Source organism: Heteronotia binoei, chromosome 2, assembly GCF_032191835.1.
Source record: "Heteronotia binoei isolate CCM8104 ecotype False Entrance Well chromosome 2, APGP_CSIRO_Hbin_v1, whole genome shotgun sequence".
Lineage (NCBI taxonomy): Eukaryota > Metazoa > Chordata > Lepidosauria > Squamata > Gekkonidae > Heteronotia > Heteronotia binoei.
In genome coordinates this window covers 200,315,838-200,341,607 of record NC_083224.1, presented here as the reverse complement: position 1 = coordinate 200,341,607, position 25,770 = coordinate 200,315,838, and the positions used below count along the sequence as shown (strand labels likewise).

General features: G+C 51.2%; 1 protein-coding gene across 1 annotated transcript in view; it reads left to right on the top strand.

Annotated features, from left to right (window-relative positions):
- Positions 1 to 25,770, top strand: part of LOC132567470 (phospholipid-transporting ATPase ABCA1-like) — a 202,481-nt gene that overhangs the window by 10,979 nt on the left and 165,732 nt on the right. The window contains exons 7-19 of the mRNA XM_060233146.1: positions 1,452 to 1,658; positions 4,224 to 4,741; positions 5,142 to 5,437; positions 6,156 to 6,372; positions 7,120 to 7,204; positions 9,893 to 9,982; positions 11,290 to 11,524; positions 15,537 to 15,676; positions 17,577 to 17,699; positions 17,893 to 17,991; positions 21,099 to 21,278; positions 21,461 to 21,675; positions 23,492 to 23,674. Coding sequence (XP_060089129.1) covers positions 1,452 to 1,658; positions 4,224 to 4,741; positions 5,142 to 5,437; positions 6,156 to 6,372; positions 7,120 to 7,204; positions 9,893 to 9,982; positions 11,290 to 11,524; positions 15,537 to 15,676; positions 17,577 to 17,699; positions 17,893 to 17,991; positions 21,099 to 21,278; positions 21,461 to 21,675; positions 23,492 to 23,674 — 2,588 coding nt within the window. The remainder of the gene's footprint in view (positions 1 to 1,451; positions 1,659 to 4,223; positions 4,742 to 5,141; positions 5,438 to 6,155; positions 6,373 to 7,119; positions 7,205 to 9,892; positions 9,983 to 11,289; positions 11,525 to 15,536; positions 15,677 to 17,576; positions 17,700 to 17,892; positions 17,992 to 21,098; positions 21,279 to 21,460; positions 21,676 to 23,491; positions 23,675 to 25,770) is intronic.

The window sequence follows — 25,770 nt, the reverse complement described above, 5'->3', positions numbered from 1 at the left end:
CTGCCGCCCCCTCCCCGCCCACCGCAGTTTCTCCTCTGAGATGGGCCCAGGCTGAGCCCATCTCGGAGGAGCAGCCAAAAGGCGGCAGCAGCGCAGGGGAGGGCGAGGCAGGCCAGGAGCATGGCGAGCCACGAATCTGGGCCCTTCTAGGACCTGGACTTGTGGCTCGCCACGCTCCCGGTCCGCCTCCACCCCCCCCTCGCTTCCGTCCCAGAGGCGGAGCAGGCGAGGCCGCCGCGCTGCTGCCGCCTCTACTCTGCTCGCCGTGGCTGCTCCTCCGAGATGGGCTCAGGCTGAGCCCATCTCAGAAGAGCAGCCACGGCGAGCGGAGCAGAGGCGGCAGCTGCGGGGCGGCTTGCCACGCTCCCCGGCGCCGTTCCCCCCCTCCCCCCTAGCTCCACCCCAGTGTCTCCTGGCTCCACCCCCAAAGTCTCCTGGCTCCACCCCCAAAGCCCCCAGATATTTCTGGGGTTGAATTTGGCAACCCTAATAACAAAGCCTCTATTTTCCCCATTGGCTAAGGCTCCTCTCTTGGGGAGGAAGTGGCGGGGGGGGAGGGAGAGGGAGAGCGGAGGGAGAACTTGCTTTGATACTGACCACAATATTGCAAGAGGGCTAATACTTTAAGCATGTTTTATTTCAGGTTTTTGTTTTTCAAAAATCTTTAATTGTGTTTGTGTGTGTCCTTTATATAAAGTGTATATCTCTGCTACCTGGCATTGCATTTTATGGCACACACGGCCCAGCCCGACAAGGTCTCATTTGTGTCAGATCTGGCCCTCATAACAAATGATGCCGACACCCCTGTTCTATAGTTTTGATTTATACCCAGTAGCTTTCATTTTTGTTTGTTACCCTCTTCGCCCACCAGAAAAAGCTGAAATTCTCAGGCTCATGAATGCCCTGCCAGTTGATTGGTTAGTGACCTGCTGTGTTCCCTGCTGCTTCCCGCCCTTTTACTAAAACATTTGTGCTCCACCTTTCCTCGCATTTCAAGGCAGCTTACAATCTTACTCTCTCACATATATTTTTCACTCAGCTGCTTCTGCCTTGGCTGTCCACTGCCCCTTTCGATTTTGCAGGGAAACAGCTTTCAGTGAGATGAAACCCAGTTTCCGGTTCTTCTCTCCCCAGTGTGGATGTTTTAGTGGTTCGGCTGTTTGTGGATTAACTGCTGTTCCCCTTTGACCTTTGCTCAAGGTTAGCTTTAGGGCCATGCTTGCTTCTTTAAATCGCCAGTGGAGCCTAGTGTTCAAAGTGCCAGACTAGGGCTAGCAGAACCCAAGTTTGAAGCTCATTTGGTCATCCTGGCCCATGCACACTCTCGCTTGCTTTCTGAGCCGAAACTCCTGAAGTTAAGGGGGGGGGGTTAGGGTTGGGGGGTTGTTAGGGGGAATGCATGCTGGTGTCAGTTTGTCCCTTGATTAACTACCTGATATCTTTCCTTCCAGTTCTCTCCTGCCGACTTGTTCTTAAAAGAAATTGTTTGCAATGCATCGGCCCTCACAGAATTTCTGGCGGTGAAGGGAGCTGGGGCTGCTGAGGACCTGCAGAAGAGGCTGTGTGCTTTACCTCCACCCACTCTCCAGGCCTTGGAGCACAGCTTCATCTCTCAGGCAGACTGGGTCAAAATATTTGCAGTTAGGTGGCAAAGGGACGTGAGTGTATCTTGAGGGTTTGTCACATGATCTGCTGCAGTACGTCGTGCAGGGATTTGTGCCAGTGACCTGACTTTCCTCTATCTGCTGATCTTTAAGACCGATTTCCCACTCGCCTTATGCCGCTCTCACGCTCCTCTTCTCAGTGGGGATTCTGTTCGATTTCACAATATCTGCCCTGGGGCTGCAACTAGATCTGGCTTTTTCTTGCACCAAACAGGAACCTCTGAATACCAGTTTCTGTTTGCCGCACGAAAAAGCCGAAGCTAGTTGCAGCCCCGGGGCAGATAGTGTGACATCAGATGTATTTGTTTATTTATTTGCTTTCCATTTATATCTCGCCCATTCCAACCAGACTCAGGGCGGCTAACGACCATATAAAAACCAACATCTCAATTTCAAATATAAAACAATAGGACAGTCAGCTATAATTTAAAACAATTTAAAACAAAGTATTGGTGCCATGCAATTTATCTGTTGGTGTTCCTTCTGGTGGAGTTGCCCAATAGCATAAAAGCAGCAGCCTTCTTCCCTAGTTGTTATAGGCCTGTTTAAAAAGTTCGGTTTTACAAGCTCTGCGGAATTGGGAGAGATCCTGCAGAGCTCTTATGGCCTCACTGAATGGGAGCCCCACTGAGCTCACTGGATGGAAGCCCCACTGAGAAGAGGAGCTTGACAGCGGCACAAAGCGAGTGGGAAATCGGTCTACGTGTTTCAGTTCCGGGTTCTGTCTGCAAAAGCTGGTATTTTAAGGAGGTGGAAATCGGAAAATTTGCCTTACGTTTTGGATGGAGCACACCTCTCCAGTCTACAGCAGGCAGCCTTAGGCAATCAGTCCTCTCTCCTTCCCCTATTCCTTATTATTATGGTGATAACAAGACTGGCACAGCTCACTGGGTCCTTGGGAAGATTACGAGAAGCTCATGTGTAAAAAGCTGATAAACCAGGGCGGGGTGAGATGAAGAAGAAGAATAGCAGATTTATACCCCACCCTTCTCTCTGAATCAGAGACTCAGAGTGGTTTACAATCTCCTTTATCTTCTCCCCCCGCAACAGACATCCTGTGAGGTGGGTGGGGCTGGAGAGGGCTCTCACAGCAGCTGCCCTTTCAAGGACAACCTTTGCCAGAGCTATGGCTGACCTAAGGCCATGCTAGCAGCTGCAAGTGGAGGAGTGGGGAATCAAACCCGGTTCTTCCAGATAAGAGTCCGCACACTTAACCACTACACCAAACTGGTGGTGGGGGAAACTGATCTGTTTCTACACCAGCTCTATGCCACTTTATAGGAAATGGAAGCAACAATCAGAATCCGTGTCAATTTATTGGACAACATTTGGCACCAAAATAATCCCTTCTTGTTTTGTGTGAGGGGAAAGCAAGCACAAGTCAGGGTTTCTGGCACGCAAGGAGGGGCACCAACATGAACTTCAGTAGCATCCCTAGTGAGGCCGCCTTTCCTTCCAAACACAATTACTGTATTTTTTGCTCCATAAGACGCACTTCCCCCCCAAAAAAAAGTGGGGGGAAAAGTGTGTGCGTCTTAATACTGCAAAAAAATTCACACAAACACCTCTAAATTCACACAAATGCCTCTAAAAACTAGGTACGTCTTATGGTCAGGTGCATCTTATGGAGCAAAAAAATACGGTAGTTTTATTCAGAGCGTAAGCTTTCGTGTGCACGCACCCTTCTTCAGACGAGGAATGAGGTACAGTAAGAAGAGTTACATAGAACTGGTGGGGTTTGGAATGCCAAGTGGCACAAAGTTAAAATCCAATAGCAGAATAGTAAAATTAACAAATTCAGAAAACCTTTGATCTGGGCTGCATTAGCGTGGGAAACCATAAAACAGTAACATGTCAGAATGTGAGAGTGCCTGTTAATTATTCTATTGCTAATAAACCTGGGTCAAAAAGGGGGCTAATAAACCTGGGTCAAAAAGAGGGAAAGAAATGACCTCTTTTTGACCCAGGTTTATTAGCAATAGAATAATTAACAGGCACTCTCACATTCTGACATGTTACTGATCTTCTTCGTGGTCTCTGTGCAGTCCCACACATGGGTCTTGCCGCAGGCAACGGATCCATACCTCGGAGCTCCAATAGCTCGCCTATAGCGTCTTTTGGCGCGCTTTCCTCCTGCCCTGGGGAGCAGGCAGCGACTGCGCATGCCTGGAGCGGGGGGAGAGCGCCCATTCCACTCAGTTTCTTCCCTACCGCCGCCCAGACATCACCTACCTCGCTGCGTTTCCTCCTTAGCTCGTTTTCTTCTCCATTCTTCTCTTCATCTGGTATCGTATTCACCTCGCCTTTTTATTCCTTGCTATTTTTCGTCCCTAAAAATATATATAAAAAAAAAATCCGTTTCTGCGCTTCCTTTCCCCTTTTCTTTCCGTCCCTCCCCTCCCTTGTCCAGAGCGCATGGAAGGGAAGGTTACGTTCAAAAAGTGCAGGCGCTGTGGGGCTAAGATCCCCACCACTGACGGCCACAGCCATTGCCTCTTCTGCCTTGGAGAAGCCCACCGGGTCGACTCCTGCGCACATTGTGCTAATTTCGGGAAACAGGCTCGTAAAAATCGTGCAGCAAGGCTCCGGAGCTTTCTGCTTGAACTGTCTTTGCGGGCGATGCCCGCGTCTGCCTCGCCGCCTCCCCCACCTAGAGCGGGAGATTCGGCCACTTCGGACGTGCCTCTCTCTCAAAAGCAGACGCACAAGTCCGTAAAGAACATTTCGAAGCACGCCGGGACCGGCCATAAGTCTTCTAAAAAATCGTGTCACTCCGGCTCCGAGGATTTGGCGCCGAAAGCACCGCGTCACTCGAAAGCGACTGATTCGACTCCGAGGAAGTCTTACGAGTCGCACCCGACCGAGTCGCACCCGACCTCGCACCCGCATCGGGCCTCGACTTCGGCTCCTGACGCTATGGATGCCGCAACCTCGACCGCTCAACTCCTGCTTCTGTCAGAACTCTCGGCTCCGTCAGATGTAATCACTGATATGCCGCAGCTCACTCCTCACTCTTCTACGGCCGTAGAAGTGATTCCTATTCAGTCTCGCTCACCGTCGGTCCGCAGCGTGGTTCCGTCTGACTTTTTGGAACCCGACCCATCCGATCCTACTCTACAGGATACATGCCCCGGATGCTAAATTCTTGGCGACACACCCAGCGCCCAACTCTATTATAGTTCATTCTGCCACTAAGGCCAAGCCCTCACGACACCCTACACCACCAGATCGCGAAGGGAGAAAACTGGATACCTTGGCACGAAAGTTATTTACTCTGGCCTCTACCAATTCTAAACTCAACAATTACTTAGCTTATTTTTCTGCCTATGTCTTCAATCTAGCCAATCAATTTACACCCCTGATCCCCTCTCTCCCTGAAACCTCTCAGAGAACGGCCTCCAATGTGGTGTCAGAATTGTCCAGAGTCTCCAAACAGCAGATAAACACCGTACGACATGCTGTTTCCTGTTCTTCGAGGGTCTTCGCTTCCTCCGTCGCCTTGCGCCGTCATGCCTGGCGCCGTCATGCCTGGCTGCGTTCTACTAACTTGCAGCCCGACATCAAGCAGAAGATAGAGGATCTCCCCTTCGACGGCCTAGGCCTCTTCCATGCGTCCACGGACGAAGTGCTAACCTCTGTTGACGATGGCCGCAAACGTGCCAAGCGCCTGGGAGTTTCCCAACAAAACTCCCAGCAGTTCAATCGATCGAAAACTTGGAGACCATCATTTCAGAAACGACAACGGTCACCAAAACAAAGTGACTACTGGAGGCGTAAGGCTTCACAACACAAACCTCATTTCCAGCAGAGACCTAAGCCCCAACAAACCAAGAAGGCTTCCCTCCAGACTAAGCAGTCTCTTTGACTCTTTCCAAACCCCACCTGCTCTCCAAACCCCACCGGCTTACAGCACACGTCTCCTTCCGTTCTTTCCCACTTGGAACTCGATCACAACCGACTCCTGGGTGCTGACCATCGTGCGCCTAGGTTACGCAATCGAGTTCATTTCTCCACCTCGCCACCACTACTTCATTGCTACCCCCCCGTCTACACTCCTCCATCAGGAAATCCTGGACTTGCTCCAGAAAAATGCCATAGAACCCGTCCCTCCTCAACATCGAGGGACAGGCTTCTATTCGAGATACTTTCTGGTCCCCAAGAGGGATGGAGGCAAGCGTCCCATTCTAGATCTGCGAAACCTCAACCGGCACATCGAATACAGGAAGTTCAGAATGATCTCCCTGCAGTCCATCTTGCCCCTTATTCCCAGAAATTCCTGGATGACTTCTCTAGATCTTCAGGACGCTTACTTCCATGTGACCATTCGACCTCAACATCGGAGGTATCTGCGATTCGCCATGGGCCAGGACCACTTCCAATAAGTGTCCCTGCCATTCGGCCTCTCCACTGCACCCCGCGTTTTCACCAAGTGCATGGCAGTGGTGGCAGCTGCTCTTCGCATTCGGGACATCCCAGTCTTCCCATATATAGACGACTGGCTTTTCATAGCTCCGACTCAACATCAACTGCAGAGCAACCTCAACACAGCTCTCACCCTTCTGAAGTCCCTGGGCCTTCGTGTGAATGCTTCAAAATCTCACCTCACACCTACCCAGGACCTCAAGTTCATAGGGGCCCTTTTGCGCACTTCTCTCCATCGTGCCTTCCTCCCCGAGGATCGGGCACTGACTATCATTGCCTTAGCCAAGTCAGTTCAACAACAGCCTCGTCAGTCTGCATTCACAATCCAACGCCTGCTGGGCCTCATGGCCGCCACAACGTCTGTCCTTTACTTTGCCAGGCTACGGATGCGACAACTACAGCTCTGGTTTGTACGAGCCTACCATCCTCAGGCGCAACCGCAGAGCGTTTTACTCACTGTTCCACAGAGAGCACTTCTATCTCTCACATGGTGGACTATACCCGACAATCTGCTCGCAGGCATGCCGTTTCTACCGACTCCTCCGAGGGCTGTAGTGACAACAGACGCCTCCAAGTGGGGATGGGGAGCCCACTTAGAGGACAAGACCGTCAGGGGGCTTTGGACTCCCCCCGAGAGGGCCATGCACATAAACTGCCTAGAACTGATTGCTGTGCACAGGGCCCTCCAATCGTTCCTCCCATTGATAAGGGGCCGGCACGTTCAGATTTCCACGGACAATATGGCAACAGTTTACTACATAAACAAGCAGGGAGGCACCAGATCCCTCCGCCTGTGCCGTATAGCCGTACTGCTCTGGGAATGGTGTGTCAACCACAACATCTACATGACTGCCATTCACCTCCAGGGTGTGGAGAATGTTCTGGCCGACTCCCTCAGCAGGGTTCGCATAGACGACCACGAATGGTCCATCAATCCGACCTACCTTCGTCGTATCTTCCGATGCTTCGGAACGCCCAAGGTGGACGTCTTTGCTTCCAGGGAAAATGCCAAATGTCCTCGATTTTATTCCAGGAGGGGCAACGACGCCTTCCTTCACAGCTGGACAGGTCCTCTTCACTACTTCTTCCCACCAACCCCCCTTCTGACACGGGTGTTGGTAAAGATAGCACGAGATGGCACGGACTGTATCCTCATTGCTCCATGGTGGCCTCGGCAACTGTGGTTCACGAGGCTTCTACAAATGTCCCGCCACACTTACCGCCGCCTTCCTCCGGCGGGCGATCTTTTATCACAGGCCAGTGGTCAGGTTCTGCATCACAACCCTCGGGTTCTGGCCTTGGCAGCCTGGAGAATACATCCGCCTGCCTCTCCACAGAGGTAGCCAACATCATCCTCAACGCAAGGAAGCCTTCCACTAGACTTTCGTACCAACGCAAATGGAAGCGCTTCTGCTCTTTCGCGACGTCTAATCACCTGCAGCCAGAGTCAGCACCCCTTAACCTGATCCTTGATTATCTACTTTCTCTACAGAAATCAGGACTCTGTTATTCCTCCTTAAAGGTTCACCTTTCTGCAGTTTCTGCGTTCCATAACCCGGTTGATGGCAAAACAGTGTTCTCCCATCCCTTGTCTAAGTCCTTTCTTAAGGGCATGTTGCACCTCAATCCACCTGTTAAGCCCTTCGTCCCGACTTGGAGTTTATCGCTAGTCCTTTCCTGCCTGATGAAAGTTCCCTTTGAACCTATGGCTACCATAGACCTTAACCTTCTTTCCTGGAAGACAGCATTGCTGGTAGCCCTTACCTCAGGTAAACGGGCAAGTGACTTATGCGCCTTCCGTCACGATCCTCCCTACACTATTTTCCACAAGGACAAAGTTGTTCTGCGACCGGACCCTGCATTCCTTCCTAAGGTTGTCTCCCAGTTCCACTTATCGACTTCAACTTCTCTACCAACGTTTTTCTCCAACGCATCCGACCAGGGACAACGAGCCCTGCATTCTCTGGACGTTAGAAGGGCTTTATCTTTCTACCTTAATCGTACACAACCTTTCCGTAAGGACCCTAATCTGTTTGTGGCCTACGGAAATCCTCACAGAGGACACAAAATCTCTACCCAGAGACTATCTAAATGGGTAGTTAGTGCCATCAGGTTGTGTTACGAACTGGCTAAACAGCCTCTGCCCGAAGGTCTTAAGGCCCACTCTACTAGAGCGGTCTCGACGTCTTCGGCTTTCCTGCAAGGCGTCTCCCTAGAGGACATTTGTGCGGCTGCATCTTGGTCCTCACCATCCACGTTCGTCTCCCATTATGCCTTAGACGTTCGTGCGAGACGTGACGCCTCCTTCGGTCAAGCGGTCCTCAGATCCATCTTCCACTGAAGTCAGGGGTGAGTGCATCCGCTTCCATCTCTATGTTGCATAATATGATGTGATTTGCTTATGTGACTAACTTGCTTCTTTTACCAGCACCCTTCTCCAGGACATTTAGCTGGCTAGTCACCCATGTGTGGGACTGCACAGAGACCACAAAGAAGATAAACAGGTTGCTTACCTGTAACTGATGATCTTCGAGTGGTCATCTGTGCAGTCACACACGCCCACCCAGCCTTCCCCGCTGCTGGCCTCTTGTAATTGTTGCTTAACCTTGTATAGTGTCAGTGCCAACGGCGGCTGGAAGAAACTGAGTGGAATGGGCACTCTCCCCCCGCTCCAGGCATGCGCAGTCGCTGCCTGCTCCCCAGGGCGGGAGGAAAGCACGCCAAAAGACGCTATAGGTGAGCTATTGGAGCTCCGAGGTATGGATCCGTTGCCTGCGGCAAGACCCATGTGTGTGACTGCACAGATGACCACTCGAAGATCATCAGTTACAGGTAAGCAACCTGTTTTTTTACGGTTTCCCACGCTAATTCAACCCAGAGCAAAGCTTTTCTGAATTTGTTGATTTTACTATTCTGCTATTGGATTTTAACTTTGTGCCACTTGGCATTCCAAACCCCACCAGTTCTATGTAACTCTGCTTACTGTACCTCATTCCTCGTCTGAAGAAGTGTGCGTGCACACGAAAGCTTAACGTTCTGAATAAAACTAAGTTGGTCTTAAAGGTGCAATCGACTCCTATTTTGTTCTACTACTTCAGATCAACAGGGCTGCCTTCGTTTATCTGTTTCCAAACACAATGTTAGTTTGTTTATCTCTGATTCCTTCAGTGTTTCGGAAACTTCTCTGGAGAGCCCTATGCAGCTGCTTTATAGATGGGGCAGACCCCTGACTCTTCTGGCTTGGCGAGAGGTCTTTTCTGACCTGCAGGGAAGAAGACATTGGATTTATATCCCGCCCTCCACCCCGAAGAGTCTCAGAGCGGCTCACAATCTCCTTTCCCTTCCTCCCCCACAACAGACACCCTGTGAGGTAGATGAAGATATTGGATTTATATCCCGCCCTCCACTCTGAAGAGTCTCAGAGCGGCTCACAATCTCCTTTCCCTTCCTCCCCCACAACAAACACCCTGTGAGGTAGATGAAGATATTGGATTTATATCCTGCCCTCCACTCCGAAGAGTCTCAGAGCGGCTCACAATCTCCTTTACCATCCTCCCACACAACAGACACCCTGTGAGGTGGGTGGGGCTGGAGAGGGCTCTCGCAGCAGCTGCCCTTTCAAGGACAACCTCTGCCAGAGCTATGGCTGACCCAAGGCCATTCCAGCAGGTGCAAGTGGAGGAGTGGGGAATCAAACCCGGTTCTCCCAGATAAGAGTTCGCACACTTCACCACTACACCAAACCGGCTCTCCAAGGGACTCTCCAAGGTCTCAGGCTGGGCCTGTCCTCCTCTTCCCCCTGACAGGAGCGTTTGAAGTCTCAATCGGTTGACACAACAAAAGCTCAAGAGCTGCTGTACAACGTCCTTCGAGACACCGAATTGTTAGCGGAGGAGGTAACGTGTGCATGTGCTCCAGCTAAGAGGCAGTGTGGAGTAGAAGTTAGAAAGCCGAGGAGAAAGGGCTGCAGCTCAGTGGCAAAGCATCTGCTTGGCATGCAGAAGGTCTCAGGTTCAATCCCCACTATCTCTAGTTAGTAGGTGATGTGAAAGACTTCTACCTAACATGCTGGAGAGCGACTGCCAGCCTGAGTAGACAATACTCAGTAGGCAATACTGAGTAGACAAACTCGTGGGCATTCGATGAAATTGCTGAGCAGCCAGGTTAAAACGGATAAAAGGAAGTACTTCTTCACCCAAAGGGTGATTAACATGTGGAATTCACTGCCACAGGAGGTGGTGGCGGCCACAAGCATAGCCACCTTCAAGAGGGGTTTAGATAAAAATATGGAGCAGAGGTCCATCAGTGGCTATTAGCCACAGTGTGTGTGTATATATAAAATTTTTTGCCACTGTGTGACACAGAGTGTTGGACTGGATGGGCCGTTGGCCTGATCCAACATGGCTTCTCTTATGTTCTTATTTGACCCAGAGTGTTGGACTGGATGGGCCATTGGCCTGATCCAACATGGCTTCTCTTATGTTCTTATACTGACATCGATGGACCAAGGGTCTGATTCAGTGCAGGGCAGCTTCATTGGGGTTCACAGGCAAGCCCAGATTCCAGTCTCCATTTGAACCAGCTGCTCTGTCTAGGGCTCCACCAGCACATCCATTGGGTAGGACTCCATCGCTGCCCCACAGCAGACACTTGACATTGGATCTGGGTGCAAATGACAGCACAATATCCAGCAAGGCGTGGGCGTGTCTAGCCTACCTCACGAGCGATGTTCCCTCTAAACTGAGTTAGCACGAGCTAGCGCACAGATTTTTGGCCTCCAGCTCACACATTTTTGTCTCAGCTCAGGAAAAATGACCCCAGAACACAATAAATTGCGCGGTAGCTCACAACTATAAGGCCAGTCGCTCCCAACTTTAATACCAGTGGCTCACAAAGTAGAATTTTTGCTCACAAGACTCTGCAGCTTAGAGGGGACGTTGCGTCACAGGGTTGTGAATGTTAAGATGGGGGCGGGGAGAACAACCTCCTGGTCGAATGGATCACATATATAATAAAAACATAATCGGGGAGGTTGCTAGGGGGATCATTTTGCACGTGCTCAGAAGCACACACTGACTGTTCTGGGGGGCACAGGAAACAGCCCCCACCTGTAGGTGACTTATGGATACCTCTTTGTGCTGGGATGGGGTGGGGCAAACACAGCTGCTTCTAGAAACTTCCAGTGCTCTCTCCTGTGTCGCAGGTTTACAACATGACCAGCTTTAGAGAATTCCGCATGGTCCTGCAAAGTCTTTCCTGGGCTGGCGCTGCCTCTTCCCCTGTGACGACGTTTATGGCAATGTCCCAGGTTATGTGTGGTCGCCCGGAAGGAGGCGACTCAAAGATCCTTTCCTCCAAGTGGTACGAGGACCACAACTTAAGGAGCTTTCGCGGCCCCAAGAGACTCAAGCAGAAGCTGTTCTCCTTCGACGATATGAGTGAGTGCAAACAGACTGAGTTGTGAATCCCGCTCCCAGAGGGTACGGCAGGGGTCCCTGATGTGGTTCCTGCGGGGGCCGTGGCTCCCACCAACCCCTTTTCTGGCCCCCACCTTGGGTTTTTAGAAAGTGGGCAGGGCCAGGTGGGACTTTCTCCCAGGAAGGCTTCTGATTGGCCGCTGGAGATTCGATTGCCTAGGCAGATTTTTAAAACATGCTGCGTTGGCAGCAGCTGTATCCCCACAGCACAAGGATCTTCACCGTGTGACTGGCGGTAAGCTGCTGCAGCCATTTTGTGGCTGGCTGCCCCTCCTGCTGCAGCTGGGTTGTGGCTGCACCTGCCACATTGCATCAGAATTACAAAAGTGCCCATGGTCTCAGGCCCGTAGCCAGAAAACATCGGGTGGAGGGGCCTCCGAGGTAAGACATTTGGGGGGGGGGGGGCGCGCAGGGCCATATGGCCCCGTTTACATGGCGAGCTCCTCTTGAGGAGCCCTTTGTGCAAACTCCACCCCCACTGAGCTGCAGCAGCCCTGGAGGCCCCCCAATGGAGGGAAGGGGGGTTTTAATAGAGAGGCTGTGCCCCCCTCCTCCCGCCCTGTGGCTACAGGCCTGCATGGTCTCCAGAAGTTTGGGGACTCCTGGGGTACAGTGCCTGCCTCTCCTCACACCCCCCCCCCCAAGTTTCAAAAAGGTTGAACAAGGAAGTGATTGAACAAGTGAGTGGCTTTGCAAGGAGGTTTGGCAACCGCTCCCTCTGCGTTTCTTTCGAGAGATTTCAAGCCCCCAAGCTCTGCCGCCTTTTGAATTTCCGAGTCAAAAATGGAGAAATGCTCCCTCAGAACCGTTGCTGACAAACTAGTGCAGGGGTGGCCAAGGGTAGCTCTCCAGATGTTTTTTGCCTACAACTCCCATTAGCCCCAGCCATTCGCCATGCTGGCTGGGGCTGATGGGAGTTGTAGGCAAAAAACATCTGGAGAGCTACCCCTGGCCTAGGGGTTCCGGATAGCTAGCCTATTTTTGCAATTCCTTTCTTATTGTGTTGCTAATATCCAGTTGGGGGCAGGTTTGGAGGTTCTCCCCCCCCCCCCTTCAGGGTTATCAGAAAGGGAGGTTGAACATCTGCTGGGCCATCCATTACATCCTATGGAGACTGGTCCCTATAGAGTATAATAGAGAATCTATCAATGGGTATTTGGGCTCTGGGAGAGCTGTTTTTTGAGGCAGATGCACCATATTTTCAGCATAGCATCTGGTGCCTCTCCTCAATATTCCCCCCCCCCCCCCCATCCAAGTTTCAAACAGATTGGACTAGGGGGTCAAATTCTTTGAGCCCCAAGAGAAGATGCCCCCATTATCCATTATTTCTAACGTGGACCCTTTAAATGTGACCGCCAGAACTTCCTTTGGAGTTCAATCCTGCTTGTCACAACCTTGCTCCTGGCCCCACCCCCAAAACCCACAGGTATTTCCTGAGTCCAACCTGGCAACCCTAGCCAGAGCCAGTCACAAAATGGCTGCCACACCTTAACTTTTAGTTGTCAAGTCTGCAGATTCAATAACGAGTTGATGTAGATATTGGTCACTTGTGGCCTAAGCCAGAGCTTGAAAGGACTGAAGACACATTATAGATACATTGAATATAAGGAGCACTTCAAAAGCATTCCTACGGGCAGGGAAATTGTGCAGGGAACATTCACACATAGATGTTACCAATACGTTCTCATGCTGATTAGCCTTGAGGCTCCTTCAAGCCGGCTAGGACTCCCCCGGGCCTATGCTGAGAAGGTTCGGATAAGACTTTTCACACATCACCATTTCAAAGCAAGGGAAACTTCTAAGGAGAGGAGGGGGGGAAAGAACAGGAGGAAAGCTAGCAGCATTTGGTTCTATTTTGATTCTACCCAGCATGCTCTTTGCTAGAGCCAGAGTTACAGTCAGACTTGACATTAGTCACACAGTGAAGATCCTTTTGCTGCGGCGGCAGCTGCTACCAAAGTAACACTTTTATCAAATCTCCAGTGGCCAATCAGAATCCCTGCTGAGCGAAAGCCCTGCTTGGCCCTGCCCACTTTCTAAATACACTCAGTGGGTACCAGGAAAAGTGTCGGAGGGTGCCCATGGGTAACCATGTTGGGGACCCGAGAGCAGATCCTTGCAGTGCAAAACTCATCATACAGTTAAATTCAGGGTGTTGGGTTGAAGGTAGGAAGGAGTATCCATTTAACCAGATGCATGCAGAAAATATCTAGATCCGGTTGTGTCCTGGAGGGTCCACAAGTAAAAGCAAAAGAGGTACTAGGCTTGCCAATCCCCAGGTCCCAACAGGGCTTCTCCTGCTTTCCTAGGCTCCTTCCCGCTCCCAGTCAGCTGGCTGGTGGGGGGGAGCCCCGCCCCCACAGACACCATGTGACTTTCCACCTCCAGAGACCGTTGGTTTGTCCTATGCACATGATATGTATATTTGCAGATCTTAAAGTGACTATTGTAAAAGTGAATTTCAAAAACAGGACACAGCAAGAGACCTCTGAGATACCACAATAACCACTGGCCAACTCCCACCTTTTCCTGGGTTTGGCCTGGTCCATGGGCATTGTCGGGGGGGTGCACCCTAAATTTATGGGGAGGAAGCTTCTCCATAAATTCATAGGTTGTGATAATGGAGCCCCCCCTGTGATGTCACTAGCTCCGCCCTGTGATGTCACTGGATCAAATCCCCCCCCCCCCCAGGAAATTGAAAAATCTACGCCCCTGCTTCAGACTCCACTCCGAAAGGTTTCCTTTTGGGATGGTGTGTCTGCATCTTTAAGGCTGAAGGGGGCAGGGGAGCAGGCAGAACAACATGGCTGTAAAAGCAGCCCAGCCCCTCCGTTGGTTGCACAATCTTTGGAGAGGTTGGTTGCCCTGTGTTACTTTGAAGACATCAGAAGTTCAACAACTCGTGAGTAGAGATGCCAATCCCCAGGTGGGAGCAGGCCCTCCCCCGCTTCAGAGTCGTCAGAAGCGAGGGAGGGGGGAGGGAAATGTCTGCTGGGTCATTATTCCCCATAGGGAATAATGGAGAATTGATCTGGGGGTATCTGGGGCTCTGGAGGGGCTGTGTTTTGAGGTAGAGGCACCAAATTTTCAGCATAGCATCTAATGACTCTCCTCAAAATGTGCTTCAAGTTTCGAAAAGATTGGACCAAGGGGCCCAAGTCTATGAGCCCCAAAAGAATCCATTATTTCCAGTGAAGGGAAGGCATTTAAAAGGTGTGCGAATCCTTTCAATGTGATGGCCAGAACACCCTTTGGAGTTCCGTTTTGCTTGTCACAACTTTGCTCCTGGCTCCACCCCCAATGTCTCCTGGCTCCGCCCTCAAAGTCCCCAGATATTTCTTGAATTGGACTTGGCAACCCTAAGAGGTACACATTGATGCCACAGAAAAAAGGCAGAATTCAGCATCCTGAAAATGTTTCTCCCCCCCAAAAAAAGACAGTTTGTAATCCATATACTTGAAAGGAACCTGAGGGTCCAACGAGATGTTACCTGTGGCCACTGATGCCACGGTGGGAGGAAACAAGATCACTTGGTCTCTGTGTGGTGCAGCATTTTTTAAAAATGGCTAAATTCTTCTGTAAAATGGCAGTGGCCACGGGTCCAACCCATGGACATTGTAACATTTGGATTGACCCTAATGAATGGCAGAACAAGATTTCTAGGGGTTGGGGATGGGTACGCTCTAGTGAAACTGAAATAAATTATGCAAATCAAGCACTCTGCATAATTTATATGGGCTGCAGAATTTGGCTTTCTTTTGCATGGGATTTTAGTTTGTTTGTTTTTTTAAGTTAAATACTTTATTCCTGACTCAGGCATGTGAACAGTGATGTTTTAGGCTTTCAGAGAGGAGCAGGTCCTGTTATTCCCTCCTCCCCCCCCCCCCGCAAACCCCCCCCCCCCAGGAATATGTATATAGTTGCAGGTGAGGAGATCTGAATGCCCCTCTCTCTTCTGTATTGCACCCTTCAGGCCCCTCTTGTAAAGATCTGATGGACAGCTTGCTTTCCAACACGTTCTTCCGCCCTATATGGATAGAAATGTACCCCATGTTTCTTGGCAAAATTTTGTATGCCCCTTCTACGCCTGCCACGCAGAAGGTCATGGCTGAGGTGAGACAGAGAAGTCCTTTTTGGAGGTGGCAGCCATCTTCTGGAAGTGTGTGTGTGGGGGAACCTTTTGGTGGGAGTTGGGGTGGAGGACGACCCTCTAGGATAGCAGTAGAAAAGAGCAAGAGTCCAGGAGCACCTTAAAGACTAACAACATTTGTGGCAGGGTTGGAGCTTTCATATGTCACTGCTCACTTCTGCCACAGATGCAGTTAACAACAACAACAACTTTTATTTGTATCCCGCCCTCCCCGCCGAAGCAGGCTCAGGGCGGCTAACAACATAATTCATACATTAATTAAACAAATGGAATAAAACTACATTTGACAATTTAATTAAAATTCTGATTAAATTTAAAACTAATAAAAGTGCTAGTGCTATGTTTACTTTTATGATGGCGGCTTTCTTGACAATTTCATTCTTCTTCAGCGAAAGCCAGTCGGAAGAGGATGGTCTTGCAGGCCCTGCGGAACTGGCCCGCATTTCCTCTGGAAGTTGGTTCCATAGGCTTGGAGCCATAGAGGAGAAAGCCCGGTTACGGGTGCTTTGCAGCTTCACCTCTTTCGGTCCGGGGATGGTCAACAGGTTTTTCCCGGCTGACCTCAGTGCTCTCTGGGGTTCATATGGGGAGAGACGGTCCCTAAGGTAGGCAGGTCCTCGACCATATAGGGCTTTAAAGGTAATGACCAGCACTTTGTAACGAACCCGGTATACAACTGGCAGCCAGTGCAGTTCACGTAGCCCAGGCCGTATGTGCTCCCACTTGGGGAGCCCCAACAGCAGTCTGGCCGCCGTGTTCTGCACCAGCTGCAGCTTCCGGGTTCGGTACAGAGGCAGCCCCATGTAGAGGGCATTACAGTAATCCAGTCTCGAGGTGACCGTTGCATGAATCACCGTTGCCAGATCTTGACGCTCTAGGAAGGGAGCCAGCTGCTTTGCCCCCTTAGATGGAAGAAGGCTGACTTGGCAGTGGCTGCAATCTGGGCCTCCATTGATAGTGAAGGCTTCAGTAAAACTCCCAGGCTCCTGACCCGGCATGCCGCTTTCAGCGGCGCCCCGTCGAAGACTGGGAGAGGTATTTCCCCTCCCCGAGCGCCCCGACCTAGGCAAAAGACTTCTGTCTTCGTTGGATTCAGTTTCAACCCACTCCACCTCAGCCAGGTTGCCATAGCCTGTAGAGCCCTGTCTTCCAGGTGCTCTTTTCTACTCCTACAGACAGACTAGCAAGGCTACCCATCATTGGGTGTTTTTACATTCCGTTTGTTCCAGAATTTTAGAGTCTTCAAATCGCCTGCCGCTGTTCCACTTTAAATATTTTCCTTTCACATTTGTGGATTTGCTCTGCTCGTTTTGCATAGCCAGACTTCTATATTGCCCGCTGGAAGCGTTTCGGTTCGGGCTGAGGGTGTGTGTTTGTCTCTGGTCAAAGGGCAGCCGGAATACCAGTGCTTCGTTAAATGCATACGATTGCTTGGAAATCGTGTCAACGCTGCAAAAAACAGTACAAATTTAAATTACAAGATGAGGCAAGCGATGATATATAAAAATTTCAATTGCTGTCAGTTTTCATTCAAATTACCCTTGGCGTGGAATCTTTTAAAATGCATGAAAACTTCTACAATACAAGTTTGAAACACCTGTAGAGAAATGACCGGATCAAAACTAGTTTGTAGCAGCAGCACCAGAACCCATCTCACCGAAACAAATGTAGATGCTTCAGGCAGCAGCAGAACGTTAGGTAGTGTAAAAGGTGAGTTGCCAATGCGGTGATAGTCACAAACCGTCAGTGTAAAACCCCCCTTGATGTATCTGAAGTGAGCAACGACTCACGAAAGCTCCAGCCCTGCCGCAAATGTTTTTAAGGTGTTCCTGGACTCTTGCTCTTTTTTACTGCTCCACACAGACTAACATGGCTTCCCGTATTGACCTTAGGTCACTTAAGGTCGCGACGCCCCCTCCCCCATTGCCCTATGACATGGTGTGCAGCTTTCACGGGGTGGCCGTGTGGTTCCAGTGTGGTTCTCGAGTACACAGGAGATGCAGACCTGTCGTGGAGGTCTCCTGTGCAGTTGAGCTTCCAGGTCCAGAGGCAGTCTACCTCTGACGGGGGCAGGTCTTGGCCTTTGCGCCCTGCTTTCTGCAGTTACCTGTTCAGCCTCTGCGGGTCTTCGGTCTGACCAAGATTTGTGCTTATGGTCACTGCACTTCGCAATCTCCAGGTGAACCGGACATTCCAGAACCTGGCCGTGCTGCGGGATCTGAGGGGAGCCTGGCAGGACCTGGGGCCCCAGATCTTCGACTTCATGAATGCCATTCAGGTCTGTCTCTTCTCTTGACGCTTGGCCGTTGTGGCTGGGAGGGGGCGAGCTTCAGGGTGTGGTTTAGAGGGGCTCGTTTTCCCAGAATTGCGTTTCCACCTTCTGTCAGGGCTGACCAGAGAGCAGGGAACCCCAACGCCTCTCCTGCAGCCACCAAGTGCTTTTAGAAAGTAAGCGGGAACAGGTGGGGCTGCCGGCCATGGGAGATTTGATTGGCTGTGCAGATTTTTAAAAACGTTGCATTGGCAGCAGCTGCCCCCATAACCCAAGGCTCTTTGGGGTGGGACTGAAGGTAAGCTGAGGCAGCCATTTTGTGGCTAGCTCCGCCTCCCACAGCAGCCATTTTGTGGCAGCGATTTCACAGCCATGCCGATCACCCTGTGTCAGAATCCCAGAGGTGCCCACAGGCTCAAAAAGGTTGGGGACAGTGTTCCCTCTAAGCTGAGTTAACGTGAGCTAGCTCACAGATTTTTCGCCTCCAGCTCGCACATTTTTGTCCTAGCTCAGGAAAAATGGCCCCAGAGTACACTAATTGATGCAGTAACTCACAACTTTAATGCCAGTAGTTCACAACATTAATACCAGTAGCTCGCTAAGTAGAATTTTTGCTCACAAGACTCTGGAGCTTAGAGGGAACATTGGTTGGGGGCCCTTTCCTTAAGAGCAAGGCTTGCGGAGTGGCTGCACAGTGTAGAGCCCTCCGGCAGCTGCCCCTTTCCCTCTCTTCGCGATGGATCAGATCACCATTTACCAAGTGGTAAGGTATCCTTATCAACCCACAGTGAGCGGCAGGGCTGTAGCCAGGATTTCATGTTTGGTGGGGCCCACAGTAGGATTTGTTGTTGCGGGGGGAGGGGCTAGGGGGCCTTGGGCTCTCAACCAGTTTGGTGTAGTGGTGAGGTGCGCAGACTCTTATCTGGGAGAACCGGGTTTGATTCCCCACTTGCAGCTGCTGGGATGGCCTTGGGTCAGCCATAGCTTTCACAGGAGTTGACCTTGAAAGGGCAACTTCTGTGGGAGCTCTCTCAGCCCCACCTGCCTCACAGGGTGTCTCTTCTGGGTGAGGAAGGGAAAGGAGATTGTAGGCTGCTCTGAGACTGTCGAAAGGGCAGCTTCTGGGAGAGCCCTCTCAGCTCTACCCACCTCACAGGGTGTCTGTTGTTGGGGAGGAAGGGAAAAGAGATTGTAGGCCACTCTGAGACTCTGTCCTTGAAAGCGCAGCTGCTGGGAGAGCTCTCTCAGCCCCACCTGCCTCACAGGGGGTCTGTTGTGGGAGAGGAAGGGAAAGGAGATTGTAGGCCGCTCTGAGACTCTGTCCTTGAAAGGGCAGCTTCTTTGAGAGCCCTCTCAGCCCCACCCACCTCACAGGGTGTCTGTTGTGGGGGGGAGAAGATATAGGAGATTGTAAGCCGCTCTCAGTCTCTGATTCAGAGAGAAGGGCGAAGTATAAATCTGCCGTCTTCTAACCTGCCTTGAGTTCCACAAACTAACCCCCCTTTACCTGGCAGTCACAGCAGCTCTGCTCCCCCCACTCCTTTCTTATGTGTCCCTCTCTCAGAGAGACAAAGACCTCTTGACTCTCCCCCCCCCCGCCCCCACTCCTTGCTCTGCAAGGTGTGTTAGGGATGGGGAGAGAAAAAGTGAAAAGACCAGCAGCAATACTACTTGTTCAGCGTGGCAGTGAGCAACGGGGACCGGTCGGGGGTTCTCCAGCGGAGTCGCCATATACTTGGAAGGGTTTTGTTTTTAAAGGATGAGCCTGGCCCCTCCCAGGCCCCACTGCAGCTACGGGCCTGGTGAACGAGCCTTTGGAATGATGCTGCCGAGTGGCTGGGAGTATTTGTCACTGGCTTGTGCAAACAGAAACCCACACGACCATCCTTCTGAATTTTTCATGCAGCTTGTCTGTAGAGAGAGACGCAGATCTGATCCGCTGGTGATCTGACATGCTGTGGTCCGGGGATGATGTGACGTGAAAACCGGGGGCTGCCGAGGTTCCGCCCAGTGCGGCGTAGGCTTTTAAAAGAACTCCTAATGCTTATTTTGCAGTCCAGCCACATGGGTCCCAGTGCTGAGAAGGGCTGTCGAACGAACCTCAACTTATTTTATGCCCCTGGATCCAGGAAGCAAAAACTATAATTTGGTTGGGTTTTAAAGTGACATTTTACAGAGCTTGCCAGGTACCCTGGTCTTGGATGTACAGCAGACGTCTGTCACATGCAATCCGATGCCCCTATCCCTCATAGAATCCAAGGGGTAGCTAATTCATTGTCTTTATTTGTACCCTACTTTTCTTCTCAGTGGGAACTCAAAGCAGCTTATGTTGTTCTTCTTTCCCTTATTTTATCTTCACAACAACCCTGTGAGGTAAGCTAGGATGAGAACGGATGACTGGCCCAAGGTTACCCAGCAATGGCACAACACTCCACTACCACTACACACCACACAAATTGTTTTCTCCACCTGAAGGCTGCTGGAGATGGCTTGTTAGGCCATCTGAAAGATATAGAGAGAGTTTGGTGTAGTGGTTAAGTGTACAGACTCTTATTTGGGAGAACCGGGTTTGATTCCGCACTCCTCCACTTGCACCTGCTAGCATGGCCTTGGGTCAGCCATAGCTCTGGCAGAGGTTGTCCTTGAAAGGGCAGCTGCTGTGAGAGCCCTCTCCAGCCCCACCCACCTCACAGGGTGTCTGTTGTGCGGGAGGAAGATAAAGGAGATTGTGAGCCGCTCTGAGACTCTGAGTGGAGGGTGGAATATAAATCAAATATCAGCATCAGCATCATATAGAAGCTGACGGAAATACCAGTAAGCCAGCACCCAGCAGCGATATAATTTCCTCAGAATGCAAAGTTTCTTCAGCAGTTACAAAAGATACGTGCATACAAGGGTCAACATTTCTTTTAAAATCAGTTTTCAAAAACTGCCTGTTAGAAAAAACTGCTAAAAGATCAGCCAATGGTCACAATAGTTCTAAACAGTGCTGTAAAGAGATTTTAAAAAAATCTGGATGTGCTTAAAATTTCTTAAGGTGACACCTGAAACAAGAAGCTCCAGAGTTGAAGGTTCAGCCTAGAAATCTGAAGCACCTGTGTTCATTTCCTCAGAACCTTCTGGAAAGCCCTGGGGTGGCCCAATACCTGGAGCAGCGCCTCAGCGGAAAGTACTGGAATGTGTCATCCTTGAGGGAGTTCCTGTCGGGAGACTCAGCAGGTCGGGCCTACACTTGGCGTGATGCCTATGCTGAATTGGATGAGGCTATTCGTACCTTTTCCCAGTTTCTTGAGGTGTGTTCGGGGTCATGAATTAGGTCTCCCCAGCCCCCCGCCCCAGTATCCTCCTTCACAGGCTCTTTAGTGGTGCTCTGTGCAAGTACGAAGGCAAGTTGTAGTGTCGGGGGAACGGGATCCTGGCCAGCAGGCGTGTATTCTTGCACAAACTGAGGGTGATGGCAGCCCCTTGCCCCTAGTGTGCCTTGCTGGACAAGATCGAGGCGGTGTCGACTGAAGAGCGTCTCATCTCCCGAGCCTTGTTGCTGGAGAAAAGCGACCAGTTCTGGGCCGGAGTTGTGTTTCTGCCATCAGAGAACCAAAGACAGCTTGGCCCAGACTTGCCAGCCCGCATCCACATCAAGATCCACATGGACATCGGTGAGACGACCAACCCCCTCCATGCCAAGGGCAGGTACGGCCAGATTTGGGGAAACTGGGAAGCTTTTTCTTCATTCAAAGTGGAGACATCAACTTCGCTTTGACACAAAAGAGAGAAAGACGTAATTTCTTGAGCCGCTAATGGCTGGGTTCTCTTTTGTAAGACCGAGGAACTTGCTTGGAAAGCGCTGAGGCGATGGCTGGTGAGGTCTCGGTACGCTGAGAACGAACCCAAGGGCAGGCTGGGAAATGAAAACAGCCCTGGAGTCAGCTGAGCACTCTGCAGTGCCGGAGGGGCCGCTTGGCTCAGGCAGCCAATGGCAGTGAAGATGATCCAAGTGTGTGTGGGGAGGGCCAGCTCTGCTGCTTCAGCCTGAGGTCGGAGAGGCCAGGCAGGAGTTCAGGAGCTGGAGCCAACAGCACCAGAGCTTAGATGTTGTTCCTGCGAAGGCTGAGGGGGAACTGAGGCCTTAAATACTCCTGCAGGGAGGTGGAGATGCAAGCCCCGCCCCTCCAGGAGCAGGCTATTCGTTGTTGAAACTGAGGCCCCTCCTTGTCAGCCCCGTAGCTAGGGGCCATGAGGGGAGGGGGCCATTTAAATCATGCAGGAGGCTGGTGACTGCTCCTGCGACCTGCCCCCTGCTCAGCTGATTTGTGGGTCCTTTAAATGGCACGAGAGGGGCAGCGGCTGCTCCTGGGTGCCCCTCCCACCCAATCTAAATGGCATAGAAGAGTGGGGCAGCCTGAGGGTGAGAGCCCCCTAAAGTGTCAGGGGGGCAGGCCCTGTGGGCCCCTGGCTAACTACGGGGCTGCTCCTTGTAGCGTTTAGTACCCGTAGAAAATTGGAGAGGTTCAGGGCTTTGCGAAGCCTGAGGGGTCAGTTGGAGAGAAACGTCAGATGTTGCGGTCAGCTCTGGGGTAGAGGTCGAGTTGCCAGGTGCTCACTAAGGGCAGGGGAACTCCCACCGCCACCCTCGGTTGCCTGCCCTCACTGCTGTGAGAAGTGGGAGGAAAATGAGGCGAGGACAACCGCATTTCTAGCAGCACTCCAGGAACTAACCCAATCTTAATGATATTTACCATAGAGTACCATAGGCTGACTCCAAGAGCAGCATGATGTCATTTCCGTCTGGAAGCGACGCTGAAGTATCCACAATGCTTTTCCCTCCTCTCAAACAGCTCACGGGGGTGTGGGCCTGGCATTCCTCACTGGAGTCAGAAGGCAGGGCTGTGTCCCAGCGTGAGAGGGAGGGCTCCTATACTTGGGGCTCATCAGAGGGGGTTCCTGGGAGTACCTCAGCCTCGCCCTCCTGTGGTGGCGTCAGGTGCTCAGCCCCCTCCTCCCCTGAACCTTTGGTCTCTCTGCCTGGCGAGGAGAAATTACCGGCCTCCCCCCTTCATTCCATCCCACTGCTGGGCCTGGACAATGGGCCATGGCTATGAGGCGGCACCGCCATTTTAGTCTCTACTGTCACTTTGTAGTCTTGGATTTTATATGTATTTTAAATTGGTCTTTTATTGTTTTTACTGTTGGTTGTTTTTATGATGTAACCCGCCCTGAGCCTGTCCCACGGGAATAAATGAGTCCGTTCTCTGGTCGATGACGCCCAGTGGTCACCCATTGCCTCAGCAGTGTCAATCAGGTTCCCAGCTACCTTCCAGGGCAGAGGCCAACTGGAAGCCACCCTGCAAATTTAAAGGGTAGAAACGTGGCCAGACTGGGAGCTGCCAACCGTACCACAAGGGGCCATTCACCAGTCCCCATCTGAGTTGTTTCTTGTTTCGTTCCTGAAGTGCCGAGTGTCGTTGCCCCAAAACTCACTCTTCTTGCCTGCTTGTGCCCCATCCAGGGTTTGGCAACCAGGACCAACTGCTGATCCCTTTGAAGACTTTAAATATGTCCTGAGTGGCTTCGTCTATGTGCAGGACCTCGTGGAACAGGCGGTGGTGCGGGTTCTCTCTGGGATGCCGTCGCTGCGTCGCACGGGCATCTATGTGCAGCAGATGCCCTACCCCTGCTATGCAAATGATCCGTGAGTTGCTGCAAGTTTCTGGTCTTCACAGTCTTTGGAAAAATTTTAAACAGCCTGTGCAGGAAGCCCTGTCCTTTGGGCACTTGAGTGTGTAGGGAGCTTCTTCGCTGCCCAGCCTGCCCCTTGTTGCTTCCTGGCTCTGGCCTCCCCGACTCCTCTCCTGAGACACTTGTCATTCTCTGGCCAGTTTCTGCATCTCTTGTCTTGGAAGAAGAAGAATACCGCAGCTTTATACCCCGCTCATCTCTCTGAATCAGAGACTCAGAGCGGCTTACAATCTCCTTTAGCTTCTTCCCCCAGTACAGACACCCTGTGAGGTGGATGGGGCTGAGAGGGCTCTCACAGCAGCTGCCCCTTCAAGGACAACTCTTGCGATAGCTATGGCTGATCCAGCAGGCCAATCCAGCAGGTGCAAGTGGAGGAGTGGGGAATCAAACCCGGTTCTCCCAGAGAAGAAGGTATCCTGATACAGGAAGGACCTGCAAAGAGTCGCCGAGGGGGTGGGGAAACACAGTTTGGGAATCGAGCTCTGTCTCCCAAAATCTTCCCTTCTGGACTTTTAGAAGCTTTCTGGTGTGCATGATTCAACAAAAGAGCAAGATATGAATCCAGTAGCTCTTTAAAGAACCAGATTTCCCAGAACAGAATTCAAACCCAGTGGCACCTTTAAAACCAACAATTTTTTATTCAAGGTATAACTTTTTATGTGCACACCCACTTCTTCAGATATGGTATGTGAAGAAGTAGTGTGCACACATGCAAGTTTATACCTTGAGTAAATATTTTCTTGGTTACGGAGGTGCCCCTGGACTCCGACTTTGTTCTGTTGCTTCGGACCAACATGGCTGCCCAGCTGAATGTCTCTTCAAGATTGCCCAGGTGTAATCTTTCAAGGGCTAAACTTCCCTTGGGACTCCGGAAAGACTCTGGGAATCTTGTCGGTGCTTCAGATGCTGCTGGACTCCAGTCTTGCTCTTCTGCTGCAGGCCCAAACTGAACAGGCGAGGGACCCCCTCCCTTGCGGGTCAGAGTTCCCCACGGTGCAGCTGTCATTGTCTGCACAGGGGCCAGGCCGGTAGAGGGATTTCCCTTCGTGCGGACTCAACACTGGCAAGGTTAGTGGCCGGCCAGAGTCCTGGGAGAGGACGCCCACGAGCCCTGACACTAAGAGCGGCTGGGCTGCTGAGGGATCTCATGACCCGGGTGTGTGTGGGACTTACCAGGGATGGCTTGTTCCATCTTCGGGGCTGGAAGAGAAATCACGCCTGAGGCTGGCAGAGGCCCTGTTTAGGTGGCGAGCAGATTTATGCTCACCCAAGGAGCCAAATGGACCCAGAGCAGTTTCAGGAGGCTCTGCAAGATCCAAAGACCCCCTGGCACCTCATTAGAGGAGCTGGTAGAGGACTGGCATAGCTGGTTCTCTGAAACCATCAGTGAGATTGCCTCCTGGCACCCTCTCTGTCCTTTTGCAAACGAGCTCCATTGTATAACCTGGAGAGCCATGGAATGAAGAGAGAGCTGAGAGGGCTAGAACGAAAGTGACAGAGCATCCAGAACGTCTTATAGGACCCTTATGGAAGCCTATGAGGTGGCAGTGAAGATTGCAAAAAGGGATTTTTATGCAGCCTCTATTGCGAACTTGCACCCAGGCCAATAATAATAATAATAATAATAATAATAATAATAAATTTTATTTGTACCCCGCCCTCCCCCGCCGAAGCAGGCTCAGGGCGGCTAACAACACAATGACCAATGGTATATTAATAAATAAACATTAATAAACAACATAGTAACCAATGGTGCATTAATAAAACGATTACATTAAGAACATTAATTTAAGCATTATTTGACCTTAAAAACCAGTAGAACATTAATAAAAACAAACTATAACATTATCATTGACGCTATTCTAGTTAGTGCTAATGGCGGATTTTCTTCATTGTAAAATTGTACTTCAGCTATTCCTAAAAGCTAATTTAAAAAGCGTGGTCTTGCAGGCCCTGCGGAACTGATCAAGGTTCCGCAGGGCCCGCACCTCCTCTGGGAGTTGGTTCCAGAGATATGGGGCCGCAGCCGAGAAGGCCCGTGAGCGGGTG